Consider the following 24,528-nt stretch of genomic DNA (forward strand, 5'->3'; position numbering starts at 1 on the left):
GGTGAGCAGGTGAACGGGTGGGAGCCGGGGAGCCCCGGGGTGCCAAGGCAGGTGGCAGGAAAAGCGCATCACTCTGCAGGTGAGGGGTGCATGGTGCATGTGCACCCTCTCAGGCGGGGCCACGTCAGAGAACGAAGCCCAAGCAGGTTACACATCCGGGCGTGCCCACTTCGCTGGTCACACCTGGGCATCAAAAGAAAAGCAAAACCGGGTCTGAGGCCGTCACCTTCCTCGTTCCAGGCTTCCACCGCCATGCCCAGGTTCCGTGCCTGAATCTCTCCTCGGCACACAGGGACAGAAGGGTTCTGGCCCATGAAGCATGAGATGATGTCAGTCCCACCTGTGAGCAGTGGTAAAAAGGAGACTCAAAATTTAGAAAACTGAGGAAATTTGCTTATTTTTTATCAGTCAACAACAAAAAAGAAAGACCCCATGGACAATATCTCCCTTCCCTTCTTCAGCTCCTGGCTGACTACTCAACAGGGGGGGGTGACTTAGAAACAGGAGAGACCCTTCCGGGTCTGGGGGATTTATCTCCTGGCCGATTCATTCATTAGATGATAGACCAAGTGGCCTCTTGTGGTGACAATGAAACCCAAGACTCAGGATCACGGAAAGAGGCAGCTTTGTCCTGTGAGGTCAGCCCTGCAGGCACCACCCAGGCATCCGGCCACGCGGGGAGGCACGTTCGGTGGTTCCCATTCACTTCACCACTGGCCAGCCAGAGACCACACAGTGCAATGCCTCCCACGAGAAAGAACTCACTAGGCAGAGAACACTCGCCTTTCAGAAAGGGACTCACAATGGAGTGAGAGTGAGCGGGGGACAGCAGGGGTCCTGCACCTAAGCCACCTCTGCCGGCAGATGTCCCCTCTGTCAGCGGGAAATGGGGGCAGCCTCACACGTGTGAACATAGAGGCATGCACACACATCCATGCCCACATGCACACACACATACATATACACACATGAACACACACGCACACACCAGACACGTGCGTGCACATACACATGCACACACATTGACATATGCACACTCACACAAGCACATGTGCACACATAAAAAACATAACCACATGCACATATACATCACATATGTGCACTGAGCACGTACATACATGCATGTACACACATAACACCAGGCACACATACCCATGTCCACGCACACATATATACACGTGAACACACACACACACACCAAACACATGCACATGCGCACATGCATCTACACATACACACACTAGACAGATATATACGCATGTACACATACACTTGTATGAGCATATATGCACACAGAGCTAGCAAACACATATGTATCTGCACATCCATATACACACCAGACATATGCACATGCACATGCACACGTACACACATGCATGTGTACACACACACACAATGCAGACAGATGCACAAACAAGGCCAGTGTGAATGCAATGCCAATGGAAACGCTGGACACCGATGCTGCTGATGGCCCCCTGTGGGAAAGCAAAGAGGATGGGAACCAGGAAGTGTGCGGGGCGTTGAGTGCAGACTCCGGAGACTTCATTTCTTAAGCTCTTGATTAGAATGTGGATGTCTGTATTACTCTCCATATTTTTTTAGGTACATAAAAAAAAATTCATAAATTTAAAATAAATTTTTCCTAAATCAGGCTCTGTGTATGTGACCAGGTGGGGGTGGCTCAGAGCCATAAAAGGAAGGCACGCTTGCAAAGCCAGAGGGCTTACTCCAGCCTCAACTCTAAAGTGATTTAATTGTTCCCCTAGGCAGGGAATCAAAAGGTGATGCTCCTTCTGCCTTTGGGAAAGGAGGAAAGTTTCTCTGGGTTCCTCATGCCTGGGCTGATGTGCCCCATGTAAACGCGAGAAGCACGTTAACTGTCAGCTGCAATTGGGCCTAACCAGCCCCATCTCTGTCTAACCAGACCCTGTCTCAGTCTAACCAGCCCCGTCTCAGTCCAACCAGCCCCCCCTGTCAGGGTCTAACCAGCCCTTCTTGGTCTAACCAGCCTGTTTCGGTCTAACCAGTCCCCACCTGGGCCTAACCAGCCCTCGTCAGAGCCTAACCAGCCCCCGTCAGGGCCTAAACAACCCCCATCTGGGCCTAACCAGCCCCCGTCAGGGTCTAACGAACACCCGTCAGGGTCTAACCAGCCCCCGTCTGGGCCTAACCAGCCCCCGCCTCGGTCTAACCAGTCCCCGCCTGGGGCTAACCAGCCCTTGTCAGGGCCTAACCAGCCCCCCATCAGGGTCCCCTCCAGGCAGATGGAAGATCCTGCTCGTGCTGCGTCACAGTCGGAGCTGGGACACACGGGTGGTGGCAGGAAGACAGTCCCAGGTCCTAACACTGTCCTGAGAGGGTCCAGGCTGGCCTGGGGATGCCAGCCCCATCACAGGGCCCTGCGTCTCCCATCTGGCCTCCGAGGCCAGCTCGGCAGGGCAAGGAAGGCAGCAAGGGAAACCGTGCGTGTCCGGGGAGAACTGGGCAAGCGCCACACCTCTGAAGCATCCCCAAACCGTCCCACAAGGTGAAGGGGAAAGGGCTGGGAAACAGGCTCTCCAGAGCTTCCTAAAGCCAACACCCCCTCCACTAAAGGCAGTCCTCCTCTGCCTCCATGACCTCCACACACACCCAAGAGGTGCCCTGCCCTCTCCCTGAAGGGTGTTTCCTATCAGGACACACAGAGCTAGGAATACCCTGTGAAAGTCTCTAGTGTCCTCTACCCACCGGCTGACAGACTCAGCTCTGTACAAGCACCTGGAGCCCTGGGGCTTCTGTCCAGAGGAGGGAAAGAGTCAAGGTGACAACCGCCAGCAAAGGCCCCTGGAAACCATGAGGCACCATCCTTCCTTCTACAGCTGGGGAAACTGAAGCACCGAGGGGAAAGGGATGTGCGCAAGGCCACTCCCTCTGCTGCCAGCCGGACGAGGAGCCCAAGGCTCCTGACAGCTCTGCCCACCACTCACCCTGCAGGCCTGGGACGGCCCAAGGCCCCCCAGGCAGGCAGGTGGGCGGCAGAGAAAGGGACAAGCCAAGCAGCCTCACCCCGTAAGAAATGGCATTTTGGAAAGAGGTACTTTTTTAACCGCAAGTAGAATAATCAAAATACAGATGCATAAAAAATGTTTTTCCTATCCCTTTGCTTGTTTTGTTTGGAAATTTTTTTTTTAATTTTTTGATAAAGTTAATTAAGAAAATAAAAGTTAGTCAAAGATCTTGTGCTGTAATGGAAGTAACTCTAAGTCGCAGAGTTGTGGGGAAAGTGGGACCAGTGGAGAGAACGGGGTGCTCTCGTGTGGACACACACGTTCACCCGTGCCCAGAATCTCTCTGCAGCAGGATAAGGAGCGGGTGGGAACGCATCACCACATGTCCTTTCCAGACTCTGAGTTTCTTACCATGTGCATAAATTATTTTGCAAAAGCACAACTTTATGTTAAGGAAAAGAGGAAAAAAATTACCTGTAATTCCACCCCAATATACACACGGGTCCATACTGACACTTCCGATTTTCCTTTTTTCCCACTTACTGACAGCACACACAACCTTACACTGTTGCAAGCCGCTTTTTTCAGTTGTTATATCATGACCATCTTTCACTGTCAACAGACAGATTTCTATGGAAATAAGTACTTCCACCACATCACTTTTATAGGCTGCATGAATTGAGGATGGGCTGGGAGCTGCTCGTTTAACTCCCTCCTCCTGCTCCATAGGCCAGTTTCCTGGTTTCCATGAGAATCTACAATGAGGCAGTGCCCATCCTCTGCTGCACACGCACATGCCCCTCCCTCGGTTGCCCAGGACAAGTCCAGGAGCAGGTGAACCTGTGCGATCAGAGGTGCCAGCGCCCTTTGGCAGGGGGAGGGGTCTCCCCTCAGCTGGGAGGGCGCTCTCCGCCTGCCCGGACCCCCGCCAGGTCCCGCGCCCCCGTGCAAGCAGGGACGGCCATACCTGAGATGGAGCCCAGGAGGACGTTGCTCTTCACATATTTGTAGACATAGTCGTAGCTCTGGGCCTTCAGGGGTGAGCCCGTGGACAGAATCGTATGAAGCGTCTGCAGACTGTGGGTTTCCACTGGAAAGAAGGATCACCAGGAGAGGCAAACTGAGTCCAGCGGGGAACACTCCCTCGATGGGTGTGGTCAGCCCAGCTCCCCAAGGTGCACGTACCTGGTTTCATGTCCTTCTCCTCCAGCACGGCTAGCCACTTCGCCCCGCTCCCGAGAATGGTGATGCTAAGTCCCCACAGGCACGGGCAGGAAAGAAAGAAACAGAGAAACTCTTCAAGGCTCTCACATACTCCACACGCCGAAGCTTTCTGAAGTCAGGCATTTATTTCTGACCAGTCCACAAAAACCGAGACGTCATTTTTCTGGGTTGAATTAACACTTAATAATAATATTGAGTTGCAGTCCATGTTTACTTCGAGAAACAGAGGAGTTTTTAACATTTGGTGTTATTTAAAGCAACCACGTGCACGTGAACCAAATACCTTCCCTAGTAGAGAATATTTTTTCTTGGGGAACCAAAAGAAACTGTCAACTCAAAAGCCCTTTGAATTCTAACCTCATCTGTCCATTTTCCAAGGAAGGGAGGCAGGAGTCTTGGCTAAAGCAGTAGCTACCCACGGGCCTCTGACCAGCCCATTCCTTACACACGCTGCCCTCTCAGGGACCCAGAGGGCTGCAGCTCCTCTCCTGTCTAACCTTTACATTTGGTGCCCTTTACCCTGCCCTCGCTCTTGGGGGAAGGTGCCTTCTGCTGGACGTGACCCATGTTTGCCAGGGAGATAGGGTTTTACATGCTGGGTCCTTCCCTAGCTTTCCTTCCAATGATGTAGCCCTGAGTGCAGAGCCTGTAAGCTCCTGACTAGACCCTGCCTCATCTATAAACGCAATGCCCCTCTGCACTCCACAACACCCCACACCCCTGGGGGGAGAGCTGACAAGCTGAGACTGCCCTGCCATGCTCAGTAATTCCAGGGGTACAGGCTAGAGGGGCCGCCTCAAAGCGCCCCATGTTCCCCTACTCTCTCCTCTTCCCCTCATCAGGACCCGCTGCCTCGGTTGCTCCTGTCCTGCCCCCACACCACACCCCCCCGCGCCTGCATACCTCAGCTCCCTGAGAACAGTCTCCCCACTTCTGTCCCCGTCCCCACAATTCTCTCTCCAGGTGGCAGCGAGACAGATCTTTTAAAAATGTCACTTCCCTGATTCTCAGTGCCCAAGGGTGTCTCATTTCACTCAGAATAAAACCCACCCTCTAACTAAGGCTGGAAAAGGCCCTGCGGAGCCAGACCCTGCCTGTCCCTGGCTGCACGTGCTCCCTGTGACCCCTGTCCCCCGGCTCCCACAGCGGGCCCCACTACACTCCTTCCCACCTCCAGGAATGTCCACTGCGGCTCACCCCAGGGCCCTGGCACATGCTGTCCCTTCTGCCTGGACTGCATGGTCCCCCATCCCATGCGGCCGGCTCCTCGCCAAGCGGCCTCTGCTCAGGGGCCTCCACCACGGAGGACGCACCGGCTGAGTGTCTGCAGCAGCACCTGTCACACCCTGGGGGCATCTGCTCCCTTTCTGACCTCCCTTCCCCTCCAGGAGGACAGGGGCCTGCTCCACCCAGCACTGGTGGTAGCAGTCCCAGGGTGCAATGTGGTGCTGGCACTTAGCAGATGCACAAATGCATGCAGGGTGTCGAGGTGACATTGGGGAACTGCCGCCCAACCAATTCACTGCCTTTGACCCGAGTCTGCTCACCCCCAGGACCCCACCAACTAGAGCTGTGACCCCAAGTTATGCCCTCTCAGAGATGGCCAGCACCACTAACCTCCATGCCTGCCTCGCCGCTGGAAAACCTCAGGAAGAGACCCAGACTTCCGGCCCCACCTCTACGACAATATTCCCTTGCTGGGCCCCTGGAAGCCACAAATACACCCCCGGTAAAGGAGAAAAATAGTCTTTTAAAACAACTTCAAGGCTCAATTATCAAACGTGCTAATAAATCTGTGAGCTGATACTGAAAGAATCAATAAAGATTTCAATCCTGAATTTACTGACGTTAGTTCTAAAATGAGAGGTGCTGAAACAGCACTGCAAGGTTCCTGCCTGTCCTGCCAACTGGCAGTCACTCCTTGTGCCACAGACCACGGGCTTTTCAACAACCACGCTGTAATTTCATTACTTCCCGGGAGGCGGGCAATGCCACAAGGGGTGGTCCCTCCGCCTGCCCCCGGATGGCCGCTGGCAGGCAGAGCGGGTCAGAGAACCTTCTCTCCTTCCAGGGCCCCTCGCCCTCAGCACCTGCTGTGAAGTTAAACCAGCCTCGATGAACAGGGCAGGGCTGCCCCATCCGAGGTGGAGAGGCAAAGCTGAGGAGGCCTGCACTGCCTATGGCCAGAGCCCGCTTCCTAGGCTCATCCTCTGGCCCCGTCGCCCCTTGGCCTGACACTTAGGACACCGAAGCATTCCACACTGCGGTGCACACACAGGCACACGCACACGCACACACATGCACACGCACACATGCACAGGGCTGTTTCCTGGGGCCCCCCCTTCCTTCACCTTCATTAGCACTGAGCCCTAACAAGGGCTACGGTCCTCTGCGACCTGCTTCCCATCCCTCTGCCAAAAGAAAAGGGAAAAGTTTCTTCAGCTGGAGCCCAGCTGGAAGGTGCAGCCGTGACAACCTGCAGGCCCTCTACGTTCCCAGGGATCATATTAACCTTTCCCTGGAAACGATCTCATTAGGAAATGATCTGCCTCACTAAACCTGGGAGCCAGATGTCAGGCCTTACAGCTTACACAGGCCAGGCAAAGCTACGTTTAAAACACGAACGGCCAATGATGTAAACACATTAAGGTTCCTTGGGCTTCCCCACTGCTAACGGATGCTCGCTTCAAGCCAAGAGCTGCACTGGCCGTAACAAGCAGAGCCCAAGCACCATGACTGATTTGCTGCAAAGGAGGCTCTGCTGAAAGGATCTCTGGACCTTTCCCAACAACAGAGGAGGAGAGGAAGGGGGGGAACGGGCACCAGAACGGGGCCTGAGGCTTCCGTCTCGACGCTTCTTTCTCTGCTTGTTAGGATTCCCACTCACCATCCAACCAATGACGAGCAGTGCTGCAAGCAAGTGGTGACAATATTTGATGTTGTGGAAAGCATTCCAGAAGGATTGGAGAAGACTGGGAGATGGCCGTCACCTGGCACATCCAATGCCCTTCATGAATTTACCTCTAGGTATGTTCATCCTTTACCTTATTTCACTCTCGAGTGTGACAAGCCCTGGGTGAAAAGGCACTGCTACTGGGCCTCAGCTTCCCTGTTTTGAGCCTCTCTGGTGGTTCTTCGATTCCAGAATTACAGAAATAAGACTGGGTTCCCTCTCTGGTGTCGTGACTCTCAGGGCTCATGCCCTGGGCGGCTGCCCCATCACTCTACACGGAAGACATCTTGGTCCTTTCTGTACCCCACCCTCTCCCTCCCTCCCGGACAACTTCAGCTTCCGCTTTGGCAGCTACCACCTACCACCCCCACCCCTGGAGGGAGAGCCCAGACAGCCCATTGGGATCTCCCATGAGGGCGGAAGTGGCCGGCGCCGTGCTGGCAGAACCTACCCTATCCGGTCCACCAGGTCCCAGAGCACATTAGGCGTGGGCACCAGTGGGGAGCCATCGTACAACACCACGGACGCGCCTGTGGCCAGCGCGGTCACCAGCCAATTCCACATCATCCAGCCGACCTGGAACAAGCAGGACCAAGGGTCAATCAGATGCAAGGCCACACTCCACCCCCTGCCGCCGGGCTCTCCTTCCCCTAGGAAACCATCTACAACAGAGCTCAAACTTGGCAATAACTGCCCATTTCAAATGTGCCATGCTCTGACCCAGCAGTCCCACTTGTGAGCTACCCCACAGGTGTTCTTGCATACATGTGCAAAGGCATGTTGCAGAAGCTTCGCTGTGCACTGTGGGGACAACGAGGACTGAAAACAACTCATCACCCCATAAGACGGCTGGGTCAGACACAGTGCCGACACACCACGGAATAATACACACAGAGTCAGTGACCCCCATGCTGGGACACAGCGAGCACTCCAGGGCCAGCCGCCTGGCAGCTGTCAGCAGGAGTGAAGCAGGCCTGGGCTGACGTGGAGCGAGCTCTAAGACATACTGTTCTGTGGCCACAACCAGGCACAGCAGAGTATCTGCAGCACAATCCCATTCATGCAAAGAAAGGCAGGCTCATGGACACACACCTGCTCCAAGACTTGCACTGATGTGTCCTGTAGGAACATGCAGGTATATTAAAAACAACTAATGTGGCTGTCCTGGGCTTGGAAGACATTTTAAATTTTTTACTTGAGTTTTTAAATTTTTGATTTTTAATTTAAATTAAAATTACGTTTGATTGCATTGATTGTATACTTTGGATGGTTTGTATGGTGTGTGAATATATCTCAATAAACTTGCAAAAAATTAATTTCAGTTTTTAAATTTTTGCCTTAAATTTTTATCGTAAGCAAGTAGAGCACTTTTTTTCAATTTAAAATTGTTTTAAAAGCCAAAAAGGTCCGCAGATACTGGCAGGGACACTTCGCAGCTACCCAGGCATTCCGGAGTGAAGCAAACCCAGTCACAGAAGCAAGAGCCCGGGAGGGGAGCCCCAGCACCCGCCTCGGACTGAGGACAAGGGAAGGGCTAAGGGCTGCCCAGCAAGGGCAGAGCCGAGGGTCTGGGGTGTCCTGGCCTCACCCCAAACCCCGAGGTCACCATCCCAAGCACCCTTGACCATCACACCCTGGATAAGAACCCCCAGGCGCAAATTCTTAGGGTATGAACACTGGAATCCAACGGGTGGGTGAAACAGCATGCTTAGGGAGCGGGCTGCAGCAGCCGGGTTTCTAGAAGCCTCCACCTCACCAAGCCCGAGCACGCCCAGGCCAGAAGCACTGCAGGGGCTGCAACGGCGACAGACACCCAGTACTGCCCCCACAAAGACCAATCCATGCCTCCCCACTCCCACCTCAGAAAACGACGGGGCACAAGGGACTGCATGCAAAAACTTCCATTTAAAAGGCCTTAATGGGTAAGTTGAGTTTCTTGTATAAGGAGTTATTTTCCAAAGAGGAAAACAGGGGCTGCAAATCACAAAGAGCCCAGCATTCCTGTCCACCCCACTGTCCACCCAAAGTTAAATGTCAGATCCGTCAACAGACAAACAGATAAACAATGTGCAGACTGCTCACATGGGGGAATACTGTTCATCCACAAAAGGGAATGAAGTCCTGATAATGATGTTGAGTGGAAGAAGCCAGACACAGAAGGACAGATATTGTATGATTACATTTATATGCAATATCTGGAATAAGCTATCTAGATATTTAGATACAAGATATCTAGAAATATCATAGAGACAGAACCTGGGTGAAAGTTTGCGGGGGGGAGGGAGGGGACCACTCAATGGGGGCCAGGGCTTTCGTTTAGAGTGACCAAAGAGTCCTGCTAATGGATGGCAGTGATGGTTGCATAACATTGGGAATGTAATTAATGTCACTGAATTAAACACTTAAAAATAGTTAAAATGACCAATGTATATGTTTTATATATATGTTGCCACCATAAAATAAAATAGAATTTTAAAATGTCCGGTGGCTAAAGGATCCAAGTTAGGGCCTGGGCCAGTGGGGTCCCAGCATCAGCCTCCACCTGAGGCTGCTGTGAAACCAACTGGGGGTTGGTTTTGTGGCACAGAAAAATCCAACTGCTCTAATCCTTCACAGGCAGGATGCTCCCAGAAAAAAGGAAATGCCTTTGAGACAACTGCTCCCAGTTTTTGAGTACTTCCCTAGACACAGAAGTCTGTCATCTTAAATCGCTGTGCTCCAGGGAGGCAGCTGGGTTGTGCCTCATTGCAGCTGCTGGGCATTTCTTCGATTCACGAACAGCACCCCATTAATGCTGCATGGCTAGGGTTCCTGCCCCAAAGGCGTCTAAGGAAGCATACCCCATAAAAAGGCTCCCATGCCTGGCAGCTCTCATAGACAGGGTGGGGGTGGGGACAGGCCCAGGACAAATTCCTGCAGCTCAAAGAAATCAGAATTATCTGGCCGGAGCTCCTTGCCTTACAGCTGGGGACAGAGGCGCAGCGATTTGCCCATGGTCACTTAACAGGTCCCCCATCCTGTGGCCAACTGGGGTCCCAAGAGGGTACCGTCACGGCCCTGGGCAGCAGCTTCATAGGTTAGGAACATGCAACCCACATACCGTGGCCTTAAAAACTCAGCACATATTACAGCTCCAAGAAATGCGGTGTACCGCAAACAGAATAGATCTGAATAGACCTATGCCACAAAACTTAATAGTGAGATTATCAAATGTCAAAGGCAATTTTGGATGATGGCAGCACAAAAATGTAAGTTCACTGAACAAAGATTACTGTGAGTAGGCTGAAAGAGGAAGGTTAGGGGCATGTGGGACTGTATAACTCAGTGAAACCTAGAATGCTCAACAATTGTGATAAAATGTACAAATATGTTTTTACATGAGGGAGATCAAATGAATGTCAACCTTGCAAGGTGTTAAAAATGGAATGGTATTGGGGAAAAAATACAATCGATGCAATCTAGAGACTATAGTTAACAAAAACATTGTATTATGCTTCCTTCAATGTAACAAAGGCAATATACCAAAGCTAAATACCTATAAGAGGGGAATATAAGGGAGGGGTATGGGACTCTTGGCATTGGTGAAGTTGTCTGACTCTTTTATTCTACTTTAGTTTAATTCTATCTTTTCTTTTGTTGCTTTGTAGCTGTCACTTTTTTTCTTTCTTTTTCTTTTTCTTTTGTCTCTCTACCTTCTTTGACTCTTCCTCCTTCTTTGTAGAAGAAATGGAGATGTCCTTATATAGATAGTGGTGATGGTGGTGAATGCATAAATACGTGATTATACAGGGAACCATCAATTGTTTACTTAGGACAGAATGTACAGTGTGTGAACAAAACCATATTTAAGAAAAAAAAACGGGTTGATGAAGAAACCTTGAGGGCATTATATTGAGTGAAATATGTCAGACACAAAAGGACAAATATTGTATGGTCTCACTGATATGAACTAATTATAATATGTAAACTCCTAGACATGAAATATAGGTTACAGGATATAGAACGAGGCTAAAGAATGGGGAGTGGTTTCTTATCATGAGCAGAATTAACTAGGTTGAACTTAAGTGTCTAGAAATGGCAGAGGTGATGGTAGCATGTTATTGTGAGAATAACTAATAGTGCTGAATGGTGTGTGAATGTGGTGGAAAGGGGAAGTTTAGAGTCACGTATGTCTGGGGCAGGGCAAGATGGCGAAGTGGTGAGGTGTAGCTTTTAGTTACTCCTCCAGGGCAGTAGGTAGAAAGACAGGAACTATGTGGACCGGACACTGCAGACCAATTTGACTTTGGGGATACTTCATACAACACTCACAAACATGTGGAGCAGCTGAGATCAGCGAAATCTGTAAGTTCTTGTGACCAGGGTACCTGTGCCCCTCCCTGCCAGGCTCAGTCCCGTGGGAGGAGGGGCCGTCTGTGTGGAACAAGGAGGGAGAACTGCAGTTGCGGCTCTGATTGAAAACTCCAAACATAGATAGACTGAGACTAGACACCAGAGGATCCGAGAGCAGTCAACCCAATGGGGGGGAGACAGGGCTAACAAAAACAGCAAAAAAGAAACAAAACCCAAAAATAAAAACAGAGACTTTTTGGAGTCCTGGTGAACATAAAATGGAGAAGGGCAGGGCTCAAGCAGAGTCAGGCTCACATACAAATCCAGAGGGCGAGGTCCCTGGTCTAAAGAGCTCAAGAGCCAGTTTCTCTGCTTTCTTGATTGTTCCTTAATGGCCCTAATCCCCTTGTCTCTTAGCATTTCAATAGTCCATTAGATCTGCAAGGAGGGCCCTTCTTTTTATCTTTTTCTACAACAATTACTCTAAGAAGCCCATTACCGAAAGCCTCAAAGACTTGCAATTTGGGCCCAGGCAAGAGCAAAGCTAAGAAAGCTCTGAGAGACAAAGCAATAAGTCTAGTGGCTGAGAAAATTCGCTGATTGTCCCGGAGCCTGGAAGGTAAAAAGGGGGAAATTAACACACCCCATTCAGCCATCCTTTCAACAGACTGGGAACACCCCTACACAGCTCTGCAGTCCAGAACTTCCCTTGGGGGACAGTGCTCACCTGTGATGTAGTACAGTCGTCCCTCAGCAGGGGACCTAGGAGGGCATGGCTTGGAAGAGGGACCCACTCGCAAGTACCAGGGACCCTACACCAATACCAAGGACTTGTGGGTCAGCGGCAGAGACAAACTGTGGCGAGACTCAACTGAAGGATTAGACTATTGCAAGAGCTTTAAATCTCCAGGAATCCCTGGGAGATTTGATTATTAAAGCCTCCCTCCCTCTCTAACCACTCTTACACTTGCCCCACATTCAGGTCAGGCAGCGCCAACTATACACACAGACTTGGTGCACCAATTGGACCCTACAAGATCCACACTCCCACTCACCACAAAGACAAAGCTGGGGAGAACTGGCTTGAGGGGAACAGGTGACTCGCGGACACCACCTGCTGATTAGAGAAAGTGTATGCCACCAAGCTATATATCTGACAAATTAGAAATAAGTGTTTGAATCAGCCTACATATCCTCCAAGAACCCTATCAAGTTAAGCAAATGCCAAGAGGCCAAAAACAACAAAATTTTAAAGCATATGAAAAAACTGGAGTCATGTATGTCACCAGAAGAAAGTTGGAGGTTAAAATACGGGAATGTATAAAACAGTGAATCTTGTGGTGGACAATGTCTGTAATTAAGTGTACAAATATTAGAAGTCCCTCTCATGAAGTAGCACAAATGTATGACACTATAATTAGAAGTTAATAATAGAGAAATATATAGGGAAAAAATACACCTATTGCAAACTCTGTATTACAGATAGTAGTGTTTTAACATTCTTTCATCAACAGTAACAAATGTACATACCAGTACTATGAGTCAATAATGGAGGAGGGGGTGGTTAGGGGTATGGGAGGATTTGAGTTTTCTTTCTTACTTTTATTTATTTTCTGGAGTAATGAAAAAGTTGTTAAAATTGAAAAAAAATTTAATTTGTGGTGAAGAATGCACAACTATATAATGGTACAGTGAACAATTGATTGTACACTGTGGATGATTATATGGTATGTGAACAAACTCAATAAAATGGAATTAAAAAAAAAAACAAAAAAAAAACAACTCAGCCCAGAATTCTCATCCAGGAAATGCTGTTGAATTGTTTTGAAACATCTTGATATTTGCAGCCTTGGGGAGAGTTCAATTTGTGTTCTCCACCCTTGGGGTAAAATAAACTTCTTTTAACTTGTCCTAATCTTCCACCTACCAGTGTTCAACAAGGATAAGAGGCCTCCAATAACTTGAACTCGTGCCAGCCTAATGCTGGAGGCTCCACACTCAATGCTGTAAATGTGGAAAAGGCAGGGACCCCACCTGCCCCATGTCCCATCGGACACTCCCAGCACAAAGCAACGTCTGATAGAGACGGTGCCGAGGGTGGGCACCTGGTGTGGCTGCATTTGGCTTGTCTTTCCTGGTCTCAGCCTCTGAACACAGCTCTTTCCAGGGGGGCACTGCCTTTCTCTAGTGCAAACATCGCCTGTGAAAAGCTCGGAATGCTGGGTACTAACTTCCCCAGCTTCCTGAGCAGGTGGGCAGAGGTGGGCAGGGGTGGGCAGGGGACCTGGGCTTGGCCAGAAGTTGTACCTGGCAAGGAAGCAGGGGTAAAAAGGAATGCTCGCAGGCCCAGCATCCACCCAACCAGGGACCCCCAGCTGTCTCGGCAACGGAATGCAACACCTGTGTTAGCTTCCCGTGGCTGCTGCAACAAACAATCACAAACTTAGTGGCTTAAAGCAACACAAAAGAGTTATTTCACAGTTCTGGAGGTTGGATGTCTACAGTGGATCCACAGAGCTGTGTTCTTTGCTGGAGGCTCTGGAGTTGGGCCTATCTCCTTGCCTTTCCTAGCCGCTGGAGGCCACATGCTCGCAGGCCTGGTTCACTGCTATCCCTGCCTCCATCATCGCATCTCTGGCTTCTGACCTCCTGCCTCCCCATCCTAAACCCAGTGGCTGCATCAGGCCCACCCAGATAATCCAGGACCATCTCCCCGTCTCGGGGGCCTTAACACCCTCACACCTGCAAAGGCCCATTGCCAGGTCACGTTATATAAGCACAGGTGACCGTGTTAAGGCACGGACATCTCTGGGGGCCAGTACCAGTCTACACCACCCAACACCCCAACAGCCTTCCCAGCAATTCCCTTTTGGCTTAAATCTGCTCAAGTAACTTTCTATTGCATGCACCTAAAACCCAGCAATCCTCCGAACCTCGTTACTAAGTGAAGGAAAGGACTGAGAAGTAAATTCCTGCCATCTGGCTGCAGAATGGGTTCAACCACGTGTGCTCTTGGCCCTCGCCCTTAGAGGCTGGAGACCTGGTCCGTAGCAAGCGTCCTTGGTTTCTCTAGAACTTCCCCAGGGTCACGAGGCCTTGCAGAGGCAACCACAGTCAACGTGGGGCGCAGCAATACCTCAGTGCTGAGGCTCAAGTGAGTGGCCAGACCGGAAGGAGATGGCGGGGCCAGAAGGAAGGGACAGAGCGGCTGAGACTGAGAGACAAGGGTCGTGTGGCCAAAAGCAGCTCCAAACACCATCTGAGCCTCTTGTGCTGGGATGCTCGCTATTAACATGTGCCACCAAGAGGACAAAAAAACATAAGGAAAGACAAAGCCCAATAAAGCTGAACCTTGTGAAGTGAGTCCTAGGTAGGGAGGCAGAGAGGAGAAGAGGGGTGTCCACTCCGACCCACGCAGCCCTCCCGCACCTCGGAGGTGCCCACTCACCGTGGTGTAGTACAGGATGACGTCACTGCAGCTCATGTTGCCATGAAGCATGTGCTCCTTCAGGTGCTGGAGGAGAGTGCCCTGCAGGAGAGTGGGGACACAGCATTTGTGGGAGCATCGCTCAGCACCGCTGCCCTGGGGAAGGGGAGTAAGCAGGGCCCCAGAAGCCCTGCCCTGATCAGCGCCACCACTGGGTAGCCCTGTGACACTCCGATGACTCGGAGGGGAAACTTCTGGCCTGCTCTGCCTGCCTGCGAGCTGTCGGGGCCAGAGCAAGTGGAGCCTCCGGGGGCATCCAGCAGCCTTGGAAACAACGGAGATGAGAATCAAAATGCGAGAACCCAAAAGAACCAGGCTCAGTGAAAATGCCAGTGCCGGTGCTTAGACCAGCCTCGAGCCCACCGAACCCAGTGGAGGCGGAGAGGCTGGATGGTGGCAAGGCTGTGGCCGGGGCTCAGAGCCGCTGTACCCTCTGCATCTTGTTTGTGGGCCCCAGGTTCAGGGACTCCCTGGCTGTGGGGACCCCACAAGGCCCTGCTTGCAGTTAGAGCAAAGACCCAACGTCCTCCCTCCACCCCCACCACAGGTGCCCTTTCTTTTTATGCTTTTATTTTACCATTCAGTGGGCAAATAGAGTTGTCCGGTCCCAAGCCTGATGCCCACCCTGGAGAACCCTCCTCTCTCTCCTGCCCCCAGGCACTCGTTCACCCCAGAGGCAGCAATGCAGCCATTTTCCTGCATGTATCCCCAGGCCTGCTTTTTCCCATACTAGCAAATATTTATTTATACTATTTTTTATTCAGACACATCAACCTGTGCTTTGCTTTTTCCACTTAATAACACAGGTTGGAAATCTCCAACAGTACACAAAGAGCTTCCTCCTGGCTTTTTTCTGCAGCTGTGCTGTGTTCCCCTGCCCAGAACTCACTCGTTCTGGACAATCCCCTCTGTCTGGGAGCTGACGGAGAGCACAGGAAGCCTCCCCTCGCCAAGCGGGACCCTCGCACAGACCCAGGGGCCCTCGCAGTGGTCACGCAATCACGCTCGGCTTCAGTTTCCTATCTTCATAAGGAACTCGGACAAGAGCTGGTGGTAGAACTGCAGACGCTGCCCCCACCCCCTTTCGTATAGTGGTAACATATGCTCGGCTTCCCAGGACACAACTCAGTGTGTTAATCGTACTCACAACGCTGTGCTACCATCCCCACCACCCATGACCCTGTTAGGGACGCTGCCCTTTGCGTGGCCCTGAAGAGGCAAGTGACAGAGAGACAGCTGACAGCAAGTGTGCCTGGCTGCTCTGGACCTGTCAGGGTTTAAATGAGCCTTAACAACCAGCCTCACAACCCTCACTGGACCCGAGAGAAATAAAGAAGCAAGCCAACCCGAGGAGACAAAGCCTGACAGAGCTTAAACGAGAAGATCCTAACCAACAGTTGCTCTGACAGCCAGAGCCGCTCTCCGGGGGTCCACCTGGAAGGCCCGGCCACTGTCAGGCCTGCAGAGAGCTGCCAGGCCGGCCACAGCGCCACGGGCAGCAGGGAGCACGTGGGGGCTGCTGGGAGGGACACGCCCTAGTCAGTGCTCATTTGTCGGCCACCTTCGATCTCTTGGGGCTCAGCCCCCAGGTGGGAAATGCCAGGCAGTGGACAGGGGCACCCACCAGCCTGGGCAGTGACAGCTACCCTGGGAAAGTCCCACTCAGGGTGGGTGGGCAATAATTTAGACATAAGAAACTTTTCAGGAACTCTCGGGATGAACACTAAACTTTGGCCAAGTGAATCCATCGACAACGGTAAGGAGGCACTGATGATAGGAAGGTGCGGTAAATCCCCTCCTTCCATTTTCTTTATTACGTAAGATCAGTGTTTGATTTAACTCTTCCCTGCACCTACCGGGTGTGCCTGACGCCTGGCGCATCTGCAAGCCCACCCCCATTCACTGACTCCACCATCTGTCCCTCTCACACTCTCGGCCTCTCAAGAACTTCTCTGTAGCAATCTTCACAATTCCCCTCAATGGTTTTTCACTAATTTTAAAATATTCATGGCTGAGTGTGAATGCTTTCCCTGAGGGCAAGAAAGTACAAGCAGTATGGCTCTGTGGACCTCAAGCAAGAAGATGGAGTTAATTTAAAGGAAGAAAAAGGGAAGCTGCTTTCTGAGACCTTCAGCAGACTCAGAAAACACAAACCAAGAACCCCGTAACCCACTCCACTCAAAACACCACAGGGATGTCAGCGACTCAGTCACTGCTGCCTGTTCTCACCTCTGCTATCAAGAGAACTTGAAAAAGGATGAGAGAGTCACTCCTCTGGAGATGCAAGAGCTCAGCAGAGATGGAAGAAATATCATTCTTCCCGAATTTTCCACATCCTAAATATACCAGGCACAGTGACTTCATAAGCAAACTACACTGCATCTAATATATTTTTATATTCCTCTCCTACGCAAAGTGATGTTTGTTCTGCCAAAAAGCTCTAAAAATAAAAGCAGATACACATTTCAATTTTTCCTAAAATGTCTGTTGTTTTGCTGCCCCACCCCATCCCCCAACCCCCACTTTGTCGTCAAGGTTTAGGAAAACGCTCATGTCTACATTTGCTAACGGGCCTGTCCTGTGGCCCTCCAGGAGCAGTCCCTTGGCAGGGAAACGGGATTCTAGCCACAAAGTAAATCACACCTGAGGCTGAAGGCACCCTGGCTCCAGGTAACAGGAGGGCACCACGTGGTTGGGGACCACGGATCACTCCTTCCACCGGAAAGCAGCCCGGCTCTCACTTCCAAGACAGAAGCGCATCCCCTGGCTTCCAGTGCCTGCCCTGCCCCTTTGGTCTCCTGAGAGGTAGCCACACGGCTTTAGCAGGCGCTGGCTGTGCCTTGTGGTCCATTTCACAAACTGTAGACAGTCTATGAAATGAAGCCACACCCAGCTAGTAAGGCAGTCCCATAAACGCCTTTCCCCGTCCTGATGAAAACAGGGTCAGGAGACGGACAAGGCTTTAAAATGATTCGAATCTAAATGCTTCCTGTTTATGAAAGGAATTCAAATTGCATCAAGGTAAAAGCTATATAAGCTGGGATAACAGAAATGTCATCATTCCTTTTCAACACCACCATCTTAGCAAGCACAGCTAGAAAGGTGTTAGAGAACATGAAGCTTCTCCACCTTCAACAAGTCCTTCTTCTAAATGGGGGGAACAAGAACAGACTGGAGTGCTTGACCAAGAGAAAGACACTGCAGTTTTTCTCCTCCGCATGGGAACTGTCTGTCTCCTGCTAGGCCAGCTGAGAGGGAAGCTGGGAATTTAGAGACGGAGAGAGCAGGAAAGCCGGCGTGGCAAGAAAGCACACAGCAACGCGAGAGCCAGGGCCCAGGCGACAGACACCCATGGGGTCCGGCCACCGTGGACCAGCCCGGGAGGTGTTTGAGTCTGAAATATGTATTTAACCTGAATCAGAAAGAAGTAACCTCACCAAATCCAGGTAAGATGCGACAGCGGTTATTAGAAAAAGACCCACTTCACCCAGGAATTTTATTCCAGAAGGGTGACCTAGTTAAACCCCAACAATGAAACGCGCTGACATCGTGCACCTGCAGATATGAGGCGCTGAGCAGGACACGCATCGTGTCTGCGGTTCGCGGCCAGGCAGGCATCACCTGGTTCCCCCTCGGGGGCACCGTCCAACAAGCCCAGAGAGCCCCTCTGCAGAGCCCTGGCCTGGCTGCTCCCAAACATCACTGCCACAGAAGACGGACGAAGGCAGAGGAGCTGCTCCCGACGCAAGGACGCACTGGAGACCTGACAGCCGAATGCAATGCGGCCTGGACGCCACGGGGGCAGGAGCAGGAAGGCAAACTCTGGACAGACCATATGCTAGATGACAGTGTGATATCAGCATCCCCTCTCCTGGATTTAGTGACTGTACAATGGTGCAGTAAGAGAACGTTCTAGTTCCCGGGAGGTATTGTGCTGCGGCATTGCAGAGGGGGGTCATGATGTCCACAACTGACTCTAAAATGGTTCAGCAAAAAACAAAATAATAGTACGTGTGAATACACAGAGAGAGAGAATAAGCCAGAGTGGCACAATGTTATCAACGGATGACTCTCACAGAGTCATCACACTATTATTCTGGCAACTTTTCTACAGTTCAAAATATCTTTAAACTAGAAAGTTTGAAGACACTGATCTACATGTGTAAGTATAAAATCTAATACTCGGTAGTAATATATTATTTCAGGGCCTTTAATAAAGTGGTAAAATAAATAGATAAATGAAAAGCATGGTAAGCTCTCAATCACATTTTATAAGATAACCCAGTGGCTTTCAAATATCTGACCCACAGTCAGATATACATTTTCTGGTGCCATCCCATACAGGCAAACACCATATACACACCTATATAGCCACATTTTCACAAAACAGCCCATGCTCTCATAATCAGGGATGCAATGGCATTTTCTATTCTTGTCTATTCTATTTCATTGTTTGTAAAATGCTGGGAGGGCACGCCTAGGTATATGCCCAAAAAAACTGAAATGAGGCTTAAACAGATACTTGTACCAATGTTCACAGCAGTATTTGCCAAAAGGTAGAAGCAACCCAAGGGTTTCCAGTAGATAAACAAGATGTGTAGTCTATCCCCACAATGGAATATTTTTCAGCCATCAAAAGGAATGAAGTTTTATACGCACTGCAAAGTGGAGGAACCTTGAAAACATGACGCTGAGTGAAAGAAGCCAGAAACTCAAGGCCACATATTGTATGATTCCATTTACACGAAATATCCAGAATAAGCAAATCCACAGAGACAAAGTAGATTCGAGATTACCAGGGGCCAGGGGAGGGGAGTCACCGATTAATGAGGACAGGGTTTCTCTTGGGGTGATGGAGAAGTCCTGGTAACGGGTGGGGAGGGTAGCACAACATTGTGGATGGATTAATGCCCCTGGATTTGCACATTCGAAAATAGTTAAAATGGCAAATTTCATGTTATCCATGTTACTACAACATACGTGTTAGACGCTGGCGAGGCCCACACACTGCCTTCTTGACCTGCTGTGTGACAGTCGCTGGTGACCCCAGTGCACATCTGCCCCCAGGTGGCAGCATGCAGTTTCTGGCTCCTGGAAAATGGACCCTGTATCCTGCCCCAACGATGGCAGGCGCACACAGCCCCTAGGAGAGCTGCTCCGGGTTGCCCAGGCTTGACTGGCAAGCCTGGCTCTGGCAGCTACATCAGGAGCAGGGAGCATCTGGGCGTCTCCAGCCCGATGCCTCTGATACCCACCACTGCCAGTCGGGAGCCCCCATACAAGAAGCAGACGGACACCAGGCCTGGCCTGGCCCGGGAAAGGAGACCTACCCCGGCCGAGTGCACCATGCACTTGGGAGCTCCTGTCGTGCCTGAAGAAAACATAATAAAGAGAGGATGGCGGAAAGGCAGCTGCTCAAACTCCAGCTGGGGGGCTTGCTCTCCTGTCCCGATTTCAAGAAAATCATCCAGAAACGTGCTGCGGGCAGAAACACACAGGAGACAAACAGTGAGCCTTCCCTTCAGCACTGGGTCTCGTGGGTCGCTTCCAACGGCCGAGGGGGTCTACCCTGCATGAAATCCGGGGGCCTGCCGCTCTCCCTTCCCACATGGGAAGAGCCTGGATTTTCAGGGGAACTCACACTTGCCTGGGAGCTTCAAAGGAGGGAGGGGAAAAGTCAAATCTCAGGGATTCATATTAACTGAATTTGTGAATATTTTAAGTTCCTTTGTTAACACTGTTAATAAGACCGAGGGCTGCATCTTCAAAGAATAAACACCGTGGAGAAGGAGCACTTAAAACGAACACATCAGCGGTCTGTATGCAACCACGGCTGACATCTGCAGAGAGCCCACCACACATTTCCCACGTTTGCTACTGTTCCTCTGATCAGAAATGCCTGTTTCCAAGGGGAGGACGTGCGGGAAGGAGGTAGATTAATGAGCTCTTCCTGCATTGCACAGCTCACTCTGGGACCTTGGGGCCAAGGCCCCAAACCCACAGTGCCTCAAAGAGCTGCTCAGCAAGTAGCATGTATTATCACTAATTTAGTGGATCCTGAGGTTTTATAACAGCAAGATACAAATATTTGCCCAAGAACAAATAAACCGAATCCCAATTCTGGATTATCACCTAAGAAACCATGGCAGCCTTCTTCCCAGAGCTAACAGAAAGCACCAGCAGATGCAGCCAGAACCCCGAACGGGGTGACGTGAACAGCTTTGTTTTTCACAGCTAGACATGCGGCAGCAGAAGGGCAAGGCTGTCTCGGGAAGGGTTGGTGTTCTGACTTGAGATCAACAATAACATCAGTCCTGAAACACTGGCCCTCTCCTCCACTGGTTTAAAAAGGAAAAGGAGAAAAAAAAAACCCTACCATTTTTAACAAAAATGGAGCTTTCTTTGTTTCAAGGGAGAAAATCAGTTAAACTCAGCCCGTGGCAATTTGCTAAGGATAATCACTGAAGCACAAATGCTTATATTCTGAAATGTCTTGCATGGAAGGTGTCCTTGGGAAACAGACTGCCTCCCAGAGGAAACGCCGGATTTTAAAAAAAAAGGGAGGGGGCGTCCAAAATAACTCAACCCTGAGCGGTAAACAAACAAAACCGTCTGCTCCAGAGGGTCAGGAAAATAATTCACTGTGGAACTTTACAGCTAATGAGCACCCCACTCTGCCTCCACCTCCCACTTACATTGAGTGCCCAGTCTAACTGGATGGGTCACACAGAAAGTTTGAAACCTTTAGTGGAAAACACCAATCACTTGTGTTGCTCTTTGAGAACTGAAAGCTGGAAGGCTGCTTTTGGCCCTCTCAGTCTCTGCCGTGGGACGTCGTGGCCATGGCTTGTTTGTGGCATCCAGCAATCAGAAGATGAGTGGCCACGCAGCCTGGTTCCTAGGGCTTACTGAGGGGAGCTCTTTGCATTGCATGAAGCCAAATGAAGTGGCTACTGTGATCCTACCAGATGCTCTCATTTTATTTCAATTACTGATAAACGCATCCAGACAAATCAAAGCTGGGCTGCTGGGGGGACAGTAAACCCCAGGTGGGTTTCCTTCTGGGCCCTGTGAATTGCTGGCCCCGTCAATAAAAACAAGCAAAATCCTCGGGCACATGAAATAAGACAAGGGCTTTGCCATCCAGCGGCAATTTAAAGGGCAGCCGCTTCCCACGGTCTACAGGGGCAAGTCCAAGCACTTGAGCCTCCTTCGAGCACCTACACACCCTGAGTCCTGCTGGTGACCGCCACGCTGCGCGGACAGGGCCTATGCAGCCCAAGGTCGCTGCCACTCGTAGTCAGACATTTATCAAGAGCAACCAAAGCCATGCCTTGTGCTTAAGCACTTAACCTGGTAATCCTCACAGCCAGCCTGTGAGGAAGGAAACCTTAGCCCCATTTTATAAATGGGGAAACCGAAGCACAAAGAGGCTGACAACTCACTCAGCTCACACGGCTGAGATTTAAACCCAAGCAGCCTGGCTCCCAGACCACTAATCCTCGTGGAACCACCGCTCGGCCAGCATCCCCATGCAGCATCTGAATTCCAGGCACACACAGCTGCCCCCAAACCTGCTGAGCCCTCAAGACCGCCTCAGATGCCTCCTCCAGAGCCCAGAGTAGCACTCACTCACCCCCTACCTCCTGAGCTCCCTGTCCCTCCCACCTAGCCAGCAGGCCGTTCTCTGGGGGGCCCACGCATCCCAGCTCACCCTCCTGCAGGGGGTCTCGTCTCCCCATCTACACTGCAAGCCCGTGAGGCAGGGAAGACGCTCCAGCACACACAAAACTAGCAAGCTGTCACCCACCACAGTGGCCTGGATACAAAGGCTGAGGCCATGCTTGCTCCCCTTGCGCCTCCTGGCTATGCATGAGGAGTCCCCCAGTGCGTCTGTGCCCCTCTTCTCCATGGTCTCTGGACGGCCACTCAGCAGGCCCCTCCAGCTGCCCAGACACAGAGGCTCAAGACAAAGGCTCTGAGGGGGGTGGGCAGGCCTGACTTTAAGAGCCCCCCACCCCTCAGTGTGTCTCGGGAGAGACTAAAGAACTTGTGACTTACTCAGTTCTGACCAAACCAAAACCCATGCCTCTTAATTTCTGTTCAAAATTAAGACGCCCCCAATTCTACTGAATACATGTGGTTGATCCACAGGTCAAGGAAAGCAAAAGAAGGTGCCATTTGTATGAGAGGCAACAGAGGTTCTAAAGGGGAACATAGTGTGTGCACACACCCAAATACCCTTAGGCATGCTGATGTACACGCATGTACACACACGTAAACACATGCCTCCAAGGCAGAACTGCTCAGGCCACCCCAAGGGCTGGGCCCAGTCTAGATCCCCGGGGGTCCTCGAGTGGGCTTCACCTGGTGCCGATGAGCAGAACGGGGCTCACCTATTTGGAATCTTGGAAATGTCTATGTTCTCCCTGGTGGTGACGTAAGGGATCACCACAACTTTTTTCAGGTCCGGCAGCCCTGAAATGAGTGAGGGGGAAAAGACAAATGGTTACAGGACACCTGATGCTTAGTTGCTGATTTTTTAATAAAATGTAACTCAGTCTAGGGTTTTTGGTGGCCGTCTCAGCTCCCATGAGGCCTTCGTGATTCCTGGGGAAGGCCCTTATCTCTAGCCCAGCCCCCAAAGCCAGCGCAATGCTGGGCAGAGCCCCCCACCTTTCACGACCTGCTGCAGCTTCTCCATGTGGTTGTGTTCTTTGCCGTTGTACACCACTGCCTCTACGGAGAAGATGAGCTTCGGCTGGACTTGGGAGAACCGGTCCAGAACACCCTGTGAGCAGATGGAAAACATCATCACCCACCATTCAAAAGGCAAAGCCCTTCAGCTGCCAACGGGGCCGCTGCATTTCAAGGGAAAGAAAAATAAGCTTTAGGGGTACACAGGCCCCCTTCCTGTGCTCCTGGCCAGGGACCAATTAAAACGCTGTTTGCGTCTAACTATGGTCATTTCAAGGAAAGCAGTAATATAAAGAAATACCAAAAGGACTTACAAATGGATCCTGAAATAGAAAATTCCAAGTTTAGGAAACAGGAAAACTATAGGATGATGTATTATATCCCCCAAAACACCATGTTCTTTGATGCAATCTTGTGGGGGCAGAGGTATTAGCGTTGATTCGGTTGGAATCTGGATTAGGCTCTTTTCATGGAGATGTGACCTACCCAACTGTGGGTGATAACTCTGATTCAATTATTTCCATGGACTTGTGGCCCCACCCATTCATTGTGGGTCTTGACTTAATCACTGGAGCACTTTAAAAGAGAGCCACCTGGGCTAATGCTGATTTTCCCACAAACATTGAGGACTGCCAATTTGTTGGGCTGAGACTTCAGTCTGGGGGCCTTCCCCTGTGAGGCTAATTGCTGCAAGGAAGAGGCCAAGCCCACTTATAATTGTGCCTAGGAGTCTCCCCCAGAGAGCCTCTTTGTTGCTCAGACGTGGCCCTCTCTCTCTAAGCCCACTCAGCTGTTGTACACTCACTGCCCTCTCCCCTACATGGGACATGACTCCCAGGGGTGTGAAT

General features: G+C 50.9%; 1 protein-coding gene across 2 annotated transcripts in view; it reads right to left on the reverse strand.

The window, feature by feature from the left end:
* Nucleotides 1-24,528, reverse strand: part of AACS (acetoacetyl-CoA synthetase) — a 67,923-nt gene that overhangs the window by 14,876 nt on the left and 28,519 nt on the right. For both annotated transcript variants that reach the window (XM_037816682.1, XM_037816681.1), the window contains exons 6-13: nucleotides 23,660-23,774; nucleotides 23,380-23,461; nucleotides 20,314-20,461; nucleotides 14,945-15,025; nucleotides 7,616-7,740; nucleotides 4,173-4,237; nucleotides 3,955-4,077; nucleotides 227-340 (exon numbers count right to left, since the gene is read on the reverse strand). In XM_037816682.1, coding sequence (XP_037672610.1) covers nucleotides 227-340; nucleotides 3,955-4,077; nucleotides 4,173-4,237; nucleotides 7,616-7,740; nucleotides 14,945-15,025; nucleotides 20,314-20,461; nucleotides 23,380-23,461; nucleotides 23,660-23,774 — 853 coding nt within the window. The remainder of the gene's footprint in view (nucleotides 1-226; nucleotides 341-3,954; nucleotides 4,078-4,172; nucleotides 4,238-7,615; nucleotides 7,741-14,944; nucleotides 15,026-20,313; nucleotides 20,462-23,379; nucleotides 23,462-23,659; nucleotides 23,775-24,528) is intronic.

This window comes from Choloepus didactylus, chromosome 23 (genome assembly GCF_015220235.1).
Source record: "Choloepus didactylus isolate mChoDid1 chromosome 23, mChoDid1.pri, whole genome shotgun sequence".
NCBI lineage: Eukaryota > Metazoa > Chordata > Mammalia > Pilosa > Megalonychidae > Choloepus > Choloepus didactylus.